The sequence below is a fragment of the Mercenaria mercenaria genome, chromosome 17, assembly GCF_021730395.1.
Source record: "Mercenaria mercenaria strain notata chromosome 17, MADL_Memer_1, whole genome shotgun sequence".
Taxonomy (NCBI): domain Eukaryota; kingdom Metazoa; phylum Mollusca; class Bivalvia; order Venerida; family Veneridae; genus Mercenaria; species Mercenaria mercenaria.
Window position 1 is genome coordinate 58,139,470 of NC_069377.1, and position 11,410 is coordinate 58,150,879.

The window sequence follows — 11,410 nt, forward strand, 5'->3', positions numbered from 1 at the left end:
TGATTCTGTGCCTAAATATTTCAGAAACTCCGAAGTTCCTATTATCTGTTATAAATATAAAACACCTGTAAGAAATGTTATATTCAATTACAATAAAATTGTTTCCGACTTAGATGTTCAAACAAATACCTCTTCTTACTGCGAATGTAAAAACTCAAAATTTTGCTATTCAGATGCCGGTCATGTCATCACTGGTAATTTTGATATTATCAAAGACAAACGTCTTCGTAATTTATTCTTTAAAGGACCTAAATATAGAATTTCTTCAACTATTGATTTTGATGCTTGTCGTGGTCAGATTACGGAATCCATCGAAACTTTTTGTGTTAAATAGTGTCGTCGTGAGAATACTAATCCCAACGCTTTAACGTCTTGGAAACGAAATATTTTTAACATTGTTGATTCTCGAATAAAATTTTATCAAACTAATGAACACCTACTTCCACCTAAACCCAAGTTTACTTTAAGACATTTGAAAAAGGAAATCCAAGAATTTCATTCTAAGTATGTCTTAGTTCCAGCAGACAAGGCGGACAACAATATTATCATCATTTGACGCCTTCATTTTATTAATGTTTTACAAAACGAACTAAATAGCACTGAAACTTATACACTGAGTCCTTCTGTTGAAGATGATTTGGTCACTGATCACATCACTGAAGTTTCTAATTTAAAAGTTCGTATAAACGATCAACAAATTAAACTATCAACCATGTACTGGATTCCTCAATCGCATAAACAACCATATAAAGCCCGCTTCATCGCTAATTCAAGCTCTTGTACAACTACAAATATTTCAAAACTATTAACATCATGTCTAACTGCTGTGAAAGCCCACGTGGAAAGATACTGCGATAAAGTAAACGAAAACTCTGGTAAACATTTATTTTGGTCGATTAAAAATTCTGGCGAAATCCTGGATAAGTTTAAAATTAATAATTACAAGGTATCTACAGTCAGTACATACGATTTTTCGACTTTTATACCACTTTACCACATAACTTAATAAATGACAAACTAACTGCCCTAATTCAAAATACTTTTGCCAGAGAGAATGCTACATTTCTCGCTTGCAGTTTTGATAAAGCTTTTTTTACTAGCAATATTATTTAACATTATACAATGTGGACCTGTTACGAAGTCTGTAAAGCCCTTTCCTTTTTATTGAACAACATTTACATCAGGTTTGGGAATGCAGTTTTTAGACAAGTAGTTGGTATTCCCATGGGAATAAAATGTGCACCCCTTGTCGCAGATTTGTTTTTATATTGTTATGAAAGAGACTTAATGTTGAGCCTTTCTCCAGATACGCAGGCAGATATTATAACTGCATTTAATAATACATCACGCTATCTGGATGATATTCTTAATATGGATAATCCCTTTTTTGGTCAATTGGTGGGTACTATTTATCCTAGGAAGCTTCAGTTAATTAAAACTAACAATTCGGATACTGATGCTTCGTTTTTAGATTTACATATCTCTATTTATGACAATATTATACATACCAAAATTTATGACAAGAGGGATGATTTTAACTTTAGTATTGTAAATTTTCCCCATTTGGATGGGGATGTACCTCAGGCTACATCTTATGGGGTATATATTTCTCAATTAATTCGGTTTGCCAGAGCGTGTAGTCATGTCAAGCATTTCAATGAACGTAATCTATATATTACAAGTAAACTTCTTCAGCAAGGCTACCGTTATTTCAAATTGCATAAATATTTTGCTAAATTTTACTATAGTAATTCTGATTTAGTTTTAAAATTCAATAGTAATTAAAAGACACTTCTGCGAAAAGGTATTTCTAAACCCGTTTTTTATGGGGATGTGGTTTACAAACTTCGTAAGATCGTGGGTCATGGTAATTTTCCAAATGTATTTGGTAAAATTATAAAACGTTTTATTAAAAGAGGTTACGACCCAACTGTTTTGAGGCATACCGCATGTTTAGTGTTCAACCCGTTTACAGTTGGACACTACGCTTCCCTCTTTGATTGTGTCTGACGGAAGAGGGGGAGGACTCTATGATAAGCAGTTTTTAAATCCTACCAGGACTGAACTGTTTTGATATCTGTCTTCTGGCCTGTTTCGTCGGGCCCTTAAGGATGTTTCTCTTGTTGCTCTGTCTTCTAAAAAGGCATTGAGTACATACGTTTTGGGTTCTAAAGGTTTGCTTTTTATATATTTATACACGAGCATTTTTGTGCTTTACATGCCCTGCCTTTTTGTTTCCATTACGTGTGTTAGAGATTCACCTGGAGGGGATTACTTTTATTTACACTGTCCCGTGTCTTTGGAACATGGTGGGGGTAAGAGTGAGGTTGGGTGCACACCATAAACCGGTTTAAGCTCCCCAGTGGTGTTTTTGCCACTGACCGTTCCAAGGCGGTGCCCCACAGTGTTCCTTTGTTTGTTCGTTCGTTTTGTCCTCATGTGTTGGCTTTGTGTGTGTGCGCGTGTATGTGTGTGTGTGTATGTGTGTGTGTGTTTGTGGTGTACATGTCTGCGTGTTGTAGGTTTCGTTTTGGGGAGGCAGCGATTTTGGTACGTGGCGTTCTCTGTTTGATCTTTGTCTTTGTTTTTTTTTTTTTTTTGATAATGGAAACTGTAACAGGCATGCGACTGATAAGCCCAATAATGTTATATTGGATAATTTCATTTCAAAACAATTCGAATTCTATGTAGATTTATTTTTTTATAAATTATTGTTAATAAGATGATTATGATTTAGTTACCATCAGCTTTGTATATTCCACTGTATATAGTTTTTAGAGATAAAAAGGTGAATGCCATAGGAAAAGAATAATGGACATGTGATATAAAAATAGCATACTAATTATTGACGAAAGAAAAGGTACAGAATAGAATAATAGTTTTACCTTCCGAAATACATATTAATGGACTATGTTATATCGTACAATTACTTTTTGGAATATGTATCTGATACTGAGATAAAAGAGTTATTCCCTCTTTTTTTCAGACGATCACTCTCTATTACTCTTTCTATAGATAGCTCTGATATATTGAAAGAATGTGAATATGTCAGTCAGAAATGTCACAAATGAATAGTGTCAAATGCACAAACCATTGAAATGGCAAAAATCGCTTGAACATTATAAGGTGATCTCTTAAATCACCAAATGATCAAATTATCACTTCAGTCGTACGATGTGTCCTATATAGCGTTTGGTTAATAATGTTATAACAGTTTAGATATAATATTCATTGTATGCTACTGCAAATAGAACTGTAATGTGCTAAGTACGCTATTGCACTAGAAATAACATCGAAATGGCTTCTCGCTCAATATTCAATGAATGCACGGGATGACAGCGATACTATAATCATTCGCATTATTCAAAATTTACTTCATTGTGTTCATTCCTACTAAGAATATTTTTGCGAGTGTATGCCATGTAAACAACGTCTACTATTCCAAAAGCCAAATTACACTAGGTGTGCTGTTTGAGTTGCATGTTATAAAGCACTTGTCAGTAAATGTTATTTTTCCTTCTTCTCTTGAGAATGAACACTTAGAATTGGTAAGTCACACTTGACTGAGCAACTGACCTCGAAAGCTGTTGTCATTACAAGCTGGCCAGTCAAACTCCGTAACCTTAGAAATAACCTCTGACGTTAAAATTATTTTCCAAATTGAGGCGACTCTCTGGCTGATTACATATTATTAAACCAGAGGATCGAAAAGTGGCCAGCCCCGTTGTTGAAACAATCCAAACATCTTATTTGTCACAAACGTTAACATACGTCGTTACCTTCGAATACATGTCAATATGTCAAAACAAACCCCATTGCGACCCTCTTATTGTGTGCAACGCATTCGCGCATCGAATGTCCGGATGTCACACTGACGAGTTTTAGGACAGACACTACTAAATTATAGCCATAAATTACTTGATCAATGGCCATTAAGTTTGTTGTGTGCGAGGACGTAGACTGTGAGCGCATCAGATCACTACATTAGGATGTTAAAAAAACATAAAGAGAATATATGTCAGTAAGGTACAATGGTCTTGTCCGTGCGTCCAATTCTGGGGTTCCACACACTGATGACCAATAATTAAAACAGACCAAAATGATAATTATATGTTTATGTAGATGTGCCCTAGAAGGAATTTTTGCTATGCTTTAACTTGTTTATTACCGTCTTATTGGTTGGGCTACAGTATTGTACGTAGCTAAAGGGAAATAACATATATATATAATTACATGTCTTATAGTTATATAGTTATTTCCCCGCTGCGGGCTTCTCTTAAAGACAACATTTAGTATAGGAATATTATTGATATGATTATGCATGAAGGCTTGTCTTTTTTATGTTCTGCTGTAACTGGTCTTTCCTTCAGTAAATTTTATTTGAACAACTTTTTTTCTGAGAATCTTTATTGTAAATGTAACACCTTTTGTAATGGTCTTCGAAAAGTCTATTTTTTCTCGCATTTCACATCTTTTGCTTAATTAAAACAAGGCGATCGGTAACACCGATATATGCTCCTCGAAATTACTGTAGCATTAGAGGCTTTTCTGTCACGGAGGTTGTGTTAAGGAGAAATGTTGTCGGCATGAGCTGTGGTTCTTTAACACTACACTCCCTCTCACTGACCTCTATCAATATGTAAAGTTACCTACATATTAGTCGAGTTATGCCCAGGACAAGATTTATGTTTTTAAAAAGGAGATAATTCAAAAATGGGACCACCTTACTGTCTTTAGTACTCAGTTTATTCAGCGATGCATTCAGTTAGTACTAAATAGACAAACAGAAAAACTGTAAAACCTCTTTCTCCCACGTTTGTAAAAAAAAAAAACAATTTTAGGACGAATAAATAACTAGTGTCTTCTACTTGAAATAGTATTTGAGAGAGCGTAAATTTTTTACTTTTAACATTAAATCACTCACAGTCTCTTTTCCATATTGAATGCTTAGTTAATTGGTTATTCTTGACACGTACAGGGGAGCAAAAAAGGTTACAGCCTCTCTTATTTTCAGCGCTGGACGATAAAGACTGGACTGTTACCTTTATTTATTAGGGACGGTGGAAACCTCCGCAACATGATACATAATTATTGACGCAATATCTCATGTCAAATTGTATGATAACCATGAAGTGAGTTTAATTCTAATGTCTTGTTTTGTCATATTTTATCGGCAAATTGAAATCAGTTGTTTTCAAATCTTAATTTGTGTTCAGACCCCTTGTTTAATCCATAAAGTTAAATAAATCTTATATATTCATGTCCAATTTTCATCTTGAAACACAGACATGTGTCTTAAAAAATAAAATATTAAATCCCGGAAGTTTCTTTACAGGTATTTACAATTCAGTGAAACCTATCCATGTTAATACGTTGAATTAGCTTATTACTAAGATTAGATTGGTCTCATAGCCCAAAAAATCAGGTAAGTTGGGTAACTTAGAGGATTGTGTGTTTCAGTTACGCTTTTTAAAATAATTTATGGTCAAGCTTGCAACAAGTCAACAGAGGTTAACCATTTGCAATGCATTAATTCTGACATACTATAAATATATATAGATATTGTCTTTTTAAATAAATATTTGTTACATTTTACATTCCTAAATAACCTTAATGGTTTTCTAACGCAGGAAGTTATTAGCTTTTGGTGAAAAATCTATAAATACAATTGCTAATATAACATGTTGTCACTTGTGAGCTGCCTGTATTGTTTTAATCTAAGTGTAAATTATTTCATCATTTTTATCTAGGCGCATGCAAGTGCTTGGTGGTGCATACAAATTACTCTCACATAATTATGTTCATAAAACAACGTAACCAAGCGCATGATTAACTTCTTAAAATAAATATTTAACTTCACTTGGAAACTAGAGCTGCTTTTGAGAAAAGCGCATGTTTCCCACAACTGCCTAATCATCTAAATAGCAAGTCAGTATTTATATACTGTTTACTCACTACAAATATACCTTTGAAGAGTAAAAAGGCCGATTTTGGGTAATTCAAGGGCCATAATTCTGAAGTGAGATTTGGCTAGTTAATGAACTTGGCCGAGGAGTTATGGTCAAAAGCATTTGGTACAAGTTTGGTGAAGATCAGATGAGAAATATTCGACTTAGAGCACGGACAAGAGTAAAATGGCTGATTTTCGGTAATTCAAGGGCCATAATTCCAAAGTGCCTAGGCCGATTTGGCTAGTTATCGAACTTGGCCAAGGACTTATGTTCAAACACATTTTTTTCAAGGTTAGTGATGATCGGATGAGAAATGTTCCACTTAGAGCGCGGACAAGAGTAAAAAGACCGATTTTCTGTAATTCAAGGGACATAACGAAGTGCCTAGACCGATTTAGTTAGTTATCGAACTTGGCCGAGGTCTTATGGTCAAACACATTTTGTTCAAGTTTGGTGAAGATCGGATGAGAAATGATCGACTTAGAGTGCGGACAAGATTTGTGACAGACAGACAGACACACAGACAGACTGGAGTAAGTCAATATGTCTCCCACACCACTGTGTGGTGGGAGACATAATTATTAATCGGGTGTACTAAAGCTTCTCGCTCACAGTTATGTTGAAAAGTTTCAGCAACAAGCTTTGAATAAAATGATTCTGAGAAATCATAAAATAAGTCAAAGTTAGTATAACATATTGCTAGAAAAGCAAGAAGACTGTTGATTTCCTCAGTTATTTCAAAAGCATTACAAACGGTTTACCTTCTTCGGTAATGTATTAAGATGTTTTGCAAAATCGTATGTCAGTTCGTTAGTAACACTGATTGCTTTCTCAGTACTTACACATTAGTTTTGAGAGAAACAAGTTTAACTGAAAAGTATGAACGATTCACTTTAACTAAAATTTTCACTTCGTTTTGAATGCGATGAATACAAATTATGTTAAGTTAATCAGGAATCAAGAATTACTAAAAAGACTCAGATTTCTTTTTACCTGAAAGTGTCAAATTATGTAAAAAGTATCATATTCACAAAGTAAAAAGGCTGACACGTTTTCTATGAATTGTCAGTTGCTTTATTTTCGTTAATTAAGGGTATAATTATGTTTGTATTGACCACCGTTAATATTAATATAGTTTGATCTTCATGCAAGTCAAATAAAGTGTATGCCGATCGTTTTATTATCATGCGCTACTCGGTCACATTTCTTTGACGATTTCGAACACGTTGGATAATGTATAATTTGATTGAACGGCTTACTATATTTTCTGTCAATGCTTATCAAAAATCTATTAGACGATCCATTGGAAGCATTGGAGTCATTGGAGTCTGTAAATGAGATGTAATGAAATGTACAACACCCCTCACACCAGCTAGCATCGGTTCAAGCGGAATTCTAGTACAGTAAAATCGAATGGACTCTATGATCCCAAAGGACAAGAAAATATAACAAGGATGAATCTACGAACGCGGAGACCTTTTGCAGCCACCACGCGGCATTAAAAAGTCTTCTGTTGTGATTGTAATTACGATCTATAGGAAGATGTCGTGGCCAAGCAAATAAATAGTAGGCTTGTTTGATTGAGACTATTCTTAGATTAGTACTGTTTCTGCATTTTAGTTGTATATAGGTGTTTTTTTTAAATATTTGATATACATGTATATTTCTTTATAGTTTTGCTTTTGTTTGGTCAGTATACACAGGAGACGGATGCCTGGGAATTCTCCAGTTTAACCTTTTCAAAATGATATTATTTTCATAGTTCAGCTTTTGAAATGTTGAAAAAATGTTTTGGTTTGATTTTTTGCCATTTTTTCTTTTAATTGTTTAGCTGTTCATCCTTTCATACAGTATACATGTTTTATAAACTAAATGTAAGAAAAGTTTATTCCGTTTGCGTTTTACTACAACATAATCTTCCACCTGTTCCGTTAGACACACTCATAGAGAAAGGCGTAGCGTCCGGCTCTAAAATACTCAACACTTTTTTCTTTTTTATAGAAAACAGGAAAAAGTATATCAATAATAATATGAAGTGAAAATGTAAATGAATCTAAGTAAATACAAAATGTAATTAAACCTCAGTTGTTCTTATAATATTTCTCGTATGAATGTCAGCTTCGGCATATCAAATTCAAAATTTGAATTGCACAGGAAATTGACAAAAATATGAAAGATAAGTGTAAGCCAATGTACAGTATATTATTAGCACAATACAATAAACATGTAATATTCATTGTTTGTTAGTTTCCTGTTTTGTTTGCAACAGGAAATAATAACATTTTGCACACAATACTTGTCCGGAAATTATTCTTAATTCCATGGTTAGTCACCATTTAGATATTCTAGCACTTGCCCTCGCCCATTTTTGGTAATAAGATTTCCATTATTATCCAGAATGACGAATGTTGGTATTCCTGAAATACCATACTTTTTATCCAGCATGACCTGAAATTATACATATACAACAGGTCGATAAAGTAAGAATTTAAAATAAAAATATAACCTGGCGCGCGCATAGGGGATCGCGCCAACCAACCTCTTGATATTCCGCATAAATTGTTGCAAACAAAAATACTTGCGTTAAATATGTTAATTCTAATTGTTTAAACATTATATGATAAGTGATGCGAACCTACTTCAGATGATGAAATCAATCATAAGACATAACACAACGGAAAAAAGTTAATTATTTTAATTCTACTGAAACAGATCTCTGACACTTTTTAAATATTTAAGTGGATATGATTTGTTGGTCATACAACTAGGTAGGTATAGCCACGTCAAACGGTCGCGTCCTTCTGACAAACAATGAAACCCTACATCACTATACATACATGAATAAATCTACACAAAAGGCAAACACAATAGAAATTAAGAGTGCGAGCACAGGAATACAGTATGACAGCGCACTAGAACGGTAAGTGGCAAAAACATCAATGGGGAGTGGTACCGTAACCGGCACTCTTAACCCTTACCATGTTCAAGTGTAACAAATAGTATAAATAAAAGTTATCACCGCAAAGTGAAATAAATCCGATCTCACCTTTGTATCACGCTCCTTAAACTTCAGTGCTATCCAAGGCATTTCTGCAAAATATTCGTTGAATTCTCTTTCATTTTGATCAGAACTGACAAACACTATCTCCAGCTTTCCATGACTGCTTTTACTATTATACATTTGATAGTATTCCGCTAGTCTAGGTGTAAAACCTCTGCAGGGAGGACACCAATGTGCCGAGAAATATAAGCCTGAAAATGGTTTATAAATCAATAAAAAAGAATGAATAGTTAAAATAATGAAATGTTAAAACAGCCATGATGATAGTACTTTGATAGCATGAAATTTCAAACTTACATTGAATAGAGATTATCTGTCAATCTGACTTGCATGATGTTCAAATATAAACACCTGCTAAACTAGCCAGTCAACTGATAGAATAATATTTTGATATTTTCTTTTAGTGCCTTTTTTGTCATAATTGGTCCTGATGTATGTCACAGTTCTTATAATCCAGCATGTTAATACTTTTAAGATTTCGACCAGATTAGAATACGATGTAGCATGTCAACAGTTGTGTTAAGCATACCACATTTCACAATACAAACAATCCATCACCTTTGTTTTCCACTTAATCTGAACAATGTTAAATGGTACCGTTTGGGACCCAGTCTAGAGTTATGTGTCCTTGGTATATAAGAAACGCATTTTGTTATGTTACCACTCTGCATTTTAATGTTTTCACCATGTTTGTAATGATTTGACAGAGGGTGTAATTCCCATAAAACCAGGACAGATAGTGTATTCTTTTAATAACTGTTACCTTCCCGTGACTAAAGCAAATATTGTTCAATTTTATCACATCTCCAGTGTTATATGTGAGATAATCATTTGATAATCATTTAACAAATGAAATGCGTTTATATGTTATCTGTGTTGATAAATATTTTAGTAAGATCATACTGTTTATTGAGGAAGTTAGTGTCAGAAAGTACTTCAAACACGCTATTATTGTTGTATTAGTTGTTTAGTAGGCAATTAAACGTAACTTCCGGTTATTGCAGTTTATTGTCACTGATATTGTACACATTTCCAGTTGTTTAGTATCAATAGCAAGATTATGCCCTGCACATTTGTTTCATGTATATATAAGCAATAAAATATGATTAAAATTAAACATTTTTACTATTTATAGTAGGTATATAATAAGGAACGGATATGGAATATATTGATTTGTTGCAGTAACAGCAATTTAATACCACTGTCTTCTTATGTATTGTTGCCGGGTAGTTAAATACATTGTCCCATAGTTACAGTTAGTCTCTTTGTTTGTTTTTTTGCTGGGTTTAACGTGGCGACTTTCCAGTTCTGATGGTGAGGAAGACACCAAGTGCCCCTCCGTGCATTATTTCATCGCGGGCGGGCACCTTGGTTGAACGACCGGCCTTCGTAAGACGTAAGTCTTTGTCGACTGTATTTGATAGACTCTAGAATTTTGTTAAGTGTAGACATATATCATCTTTCAACATCAATACTACTTGTAATTTGTTTACACACTTTTAATCCTATAGTTTGCACAACAAGAACAATTCTTATTGGTATATGTACGATCACTGAAGCAATATATATCTTTCAAAGATATTCAGAAATAATCTTACCAATACGTTCCTTCTCTTTCAGCTCTTCTGGGCCACAAAGTTTCCCTCCTTTGCTAATAAGTTTTCCATATCCAAATGTGTTAGGAATGTCTAAAGCCATTTTCATAACGAGGCGTTCTTTCTACGTAAAACTGCCGGAGTGTATGTCCCAGGAAAAGAATCTATCTATATCCAAATAGAAATGAAAAATGTAAAATCCAAAAATAACTGACATTTATCGTTTTTATTTTTGTTCCTCAATTAACACTGTCAAACTGTTTACACAAACGAAAAAGAAATGAAATATGTAAAAGTTAAATGACTCACAGCGTTATATTTATAGTTATTATATAGTTTCTAAGTAATTGACTGAAATAGTTACAAAAGATAGAACAATGACATTATTGAATAAAGTACGATACAAATGACCTAAATATTACCGCCTAGGAACAGAAAGTTACTGGGAAGTACTTAACTATTGTAGAATATCATATTCGTATATCTGATCACTCATGGCAGATGCACATCTCTACCTTTTGATTTAAACTGATCTGCTACAAAATATCATTCAAAAAGTCACCATTTTCAATTAAAATATCTCTTCAATATAATAATGAAAGGAGAATTGTGGTTTATCTATAAATGCGAGACAAAACATGAAATCCTGTTTGACTCATGTCGCATGTCATCCGTCGTGTACGACACTGTGCGCAACAATACGTTACGACACGAGACACGATGTACGATAATGCGACACGACGCAATACAATGATGTCGCGATTTCATATCGCTCATTGCTTGTCGTATCGTTTGTAGCGTCG

The 11,410-nt window shown here is 33.8% G+C and overlaps 1 protein-coding gene across 1 annotated transcript; it reads right to left on the reverse strand.

Moving 5' to 3' along the window:
* Nucleotides 1-5,152: 5,152 nt before the first annotated feature.
* Nucleotides 5,153-11,021, reverse strand: LOC123537310 (nucleoredoxin-like). Its single transcript, XM_053528286.1, has 3 exons — nt 10,611-11,021; nt 8,998-9,203; nt 5,153-8,399 (listed from the first exon to the last, which is right to left on the reverse strand). The coding sequence occupies exons 1-3, from the start codon at nt 10,714-10,716 to the stop codon at nt 8,277-8,279; spliced, it is 435 nt and encodes a 144-aa protein (XP_053384261.1). The 5' UTR covers nt 10,717-11,021; the 3' UTR covers nt 5,153-8,276.
* Between the last annotated feature and the right edge of the window lie 389 nt (nt 11,022-11,410).

Coding starts and splice junctions, on each gene's coding strand:
- LOC123537310 (XM_053528286.1), bottom strand. CDS start 10,716: ATGAAAATGGCTTTAGACATTCCTAACACATTTGGATATGGAAAACTT. Junction 9,204..10,610: donor GAAAGAGAAGGAACGTATTG/GTAAGATTATTT, acceptor AACCATTTTCAG/GCTTATATTTCTCGGCACAT. Junction 8,400..8,997: donor TTAAGGAGCGTGATACAAAG/GTGAGATCGGAT, acceptor GTATAATTTCAG/GTCATGCTGGATAAAAAGTA.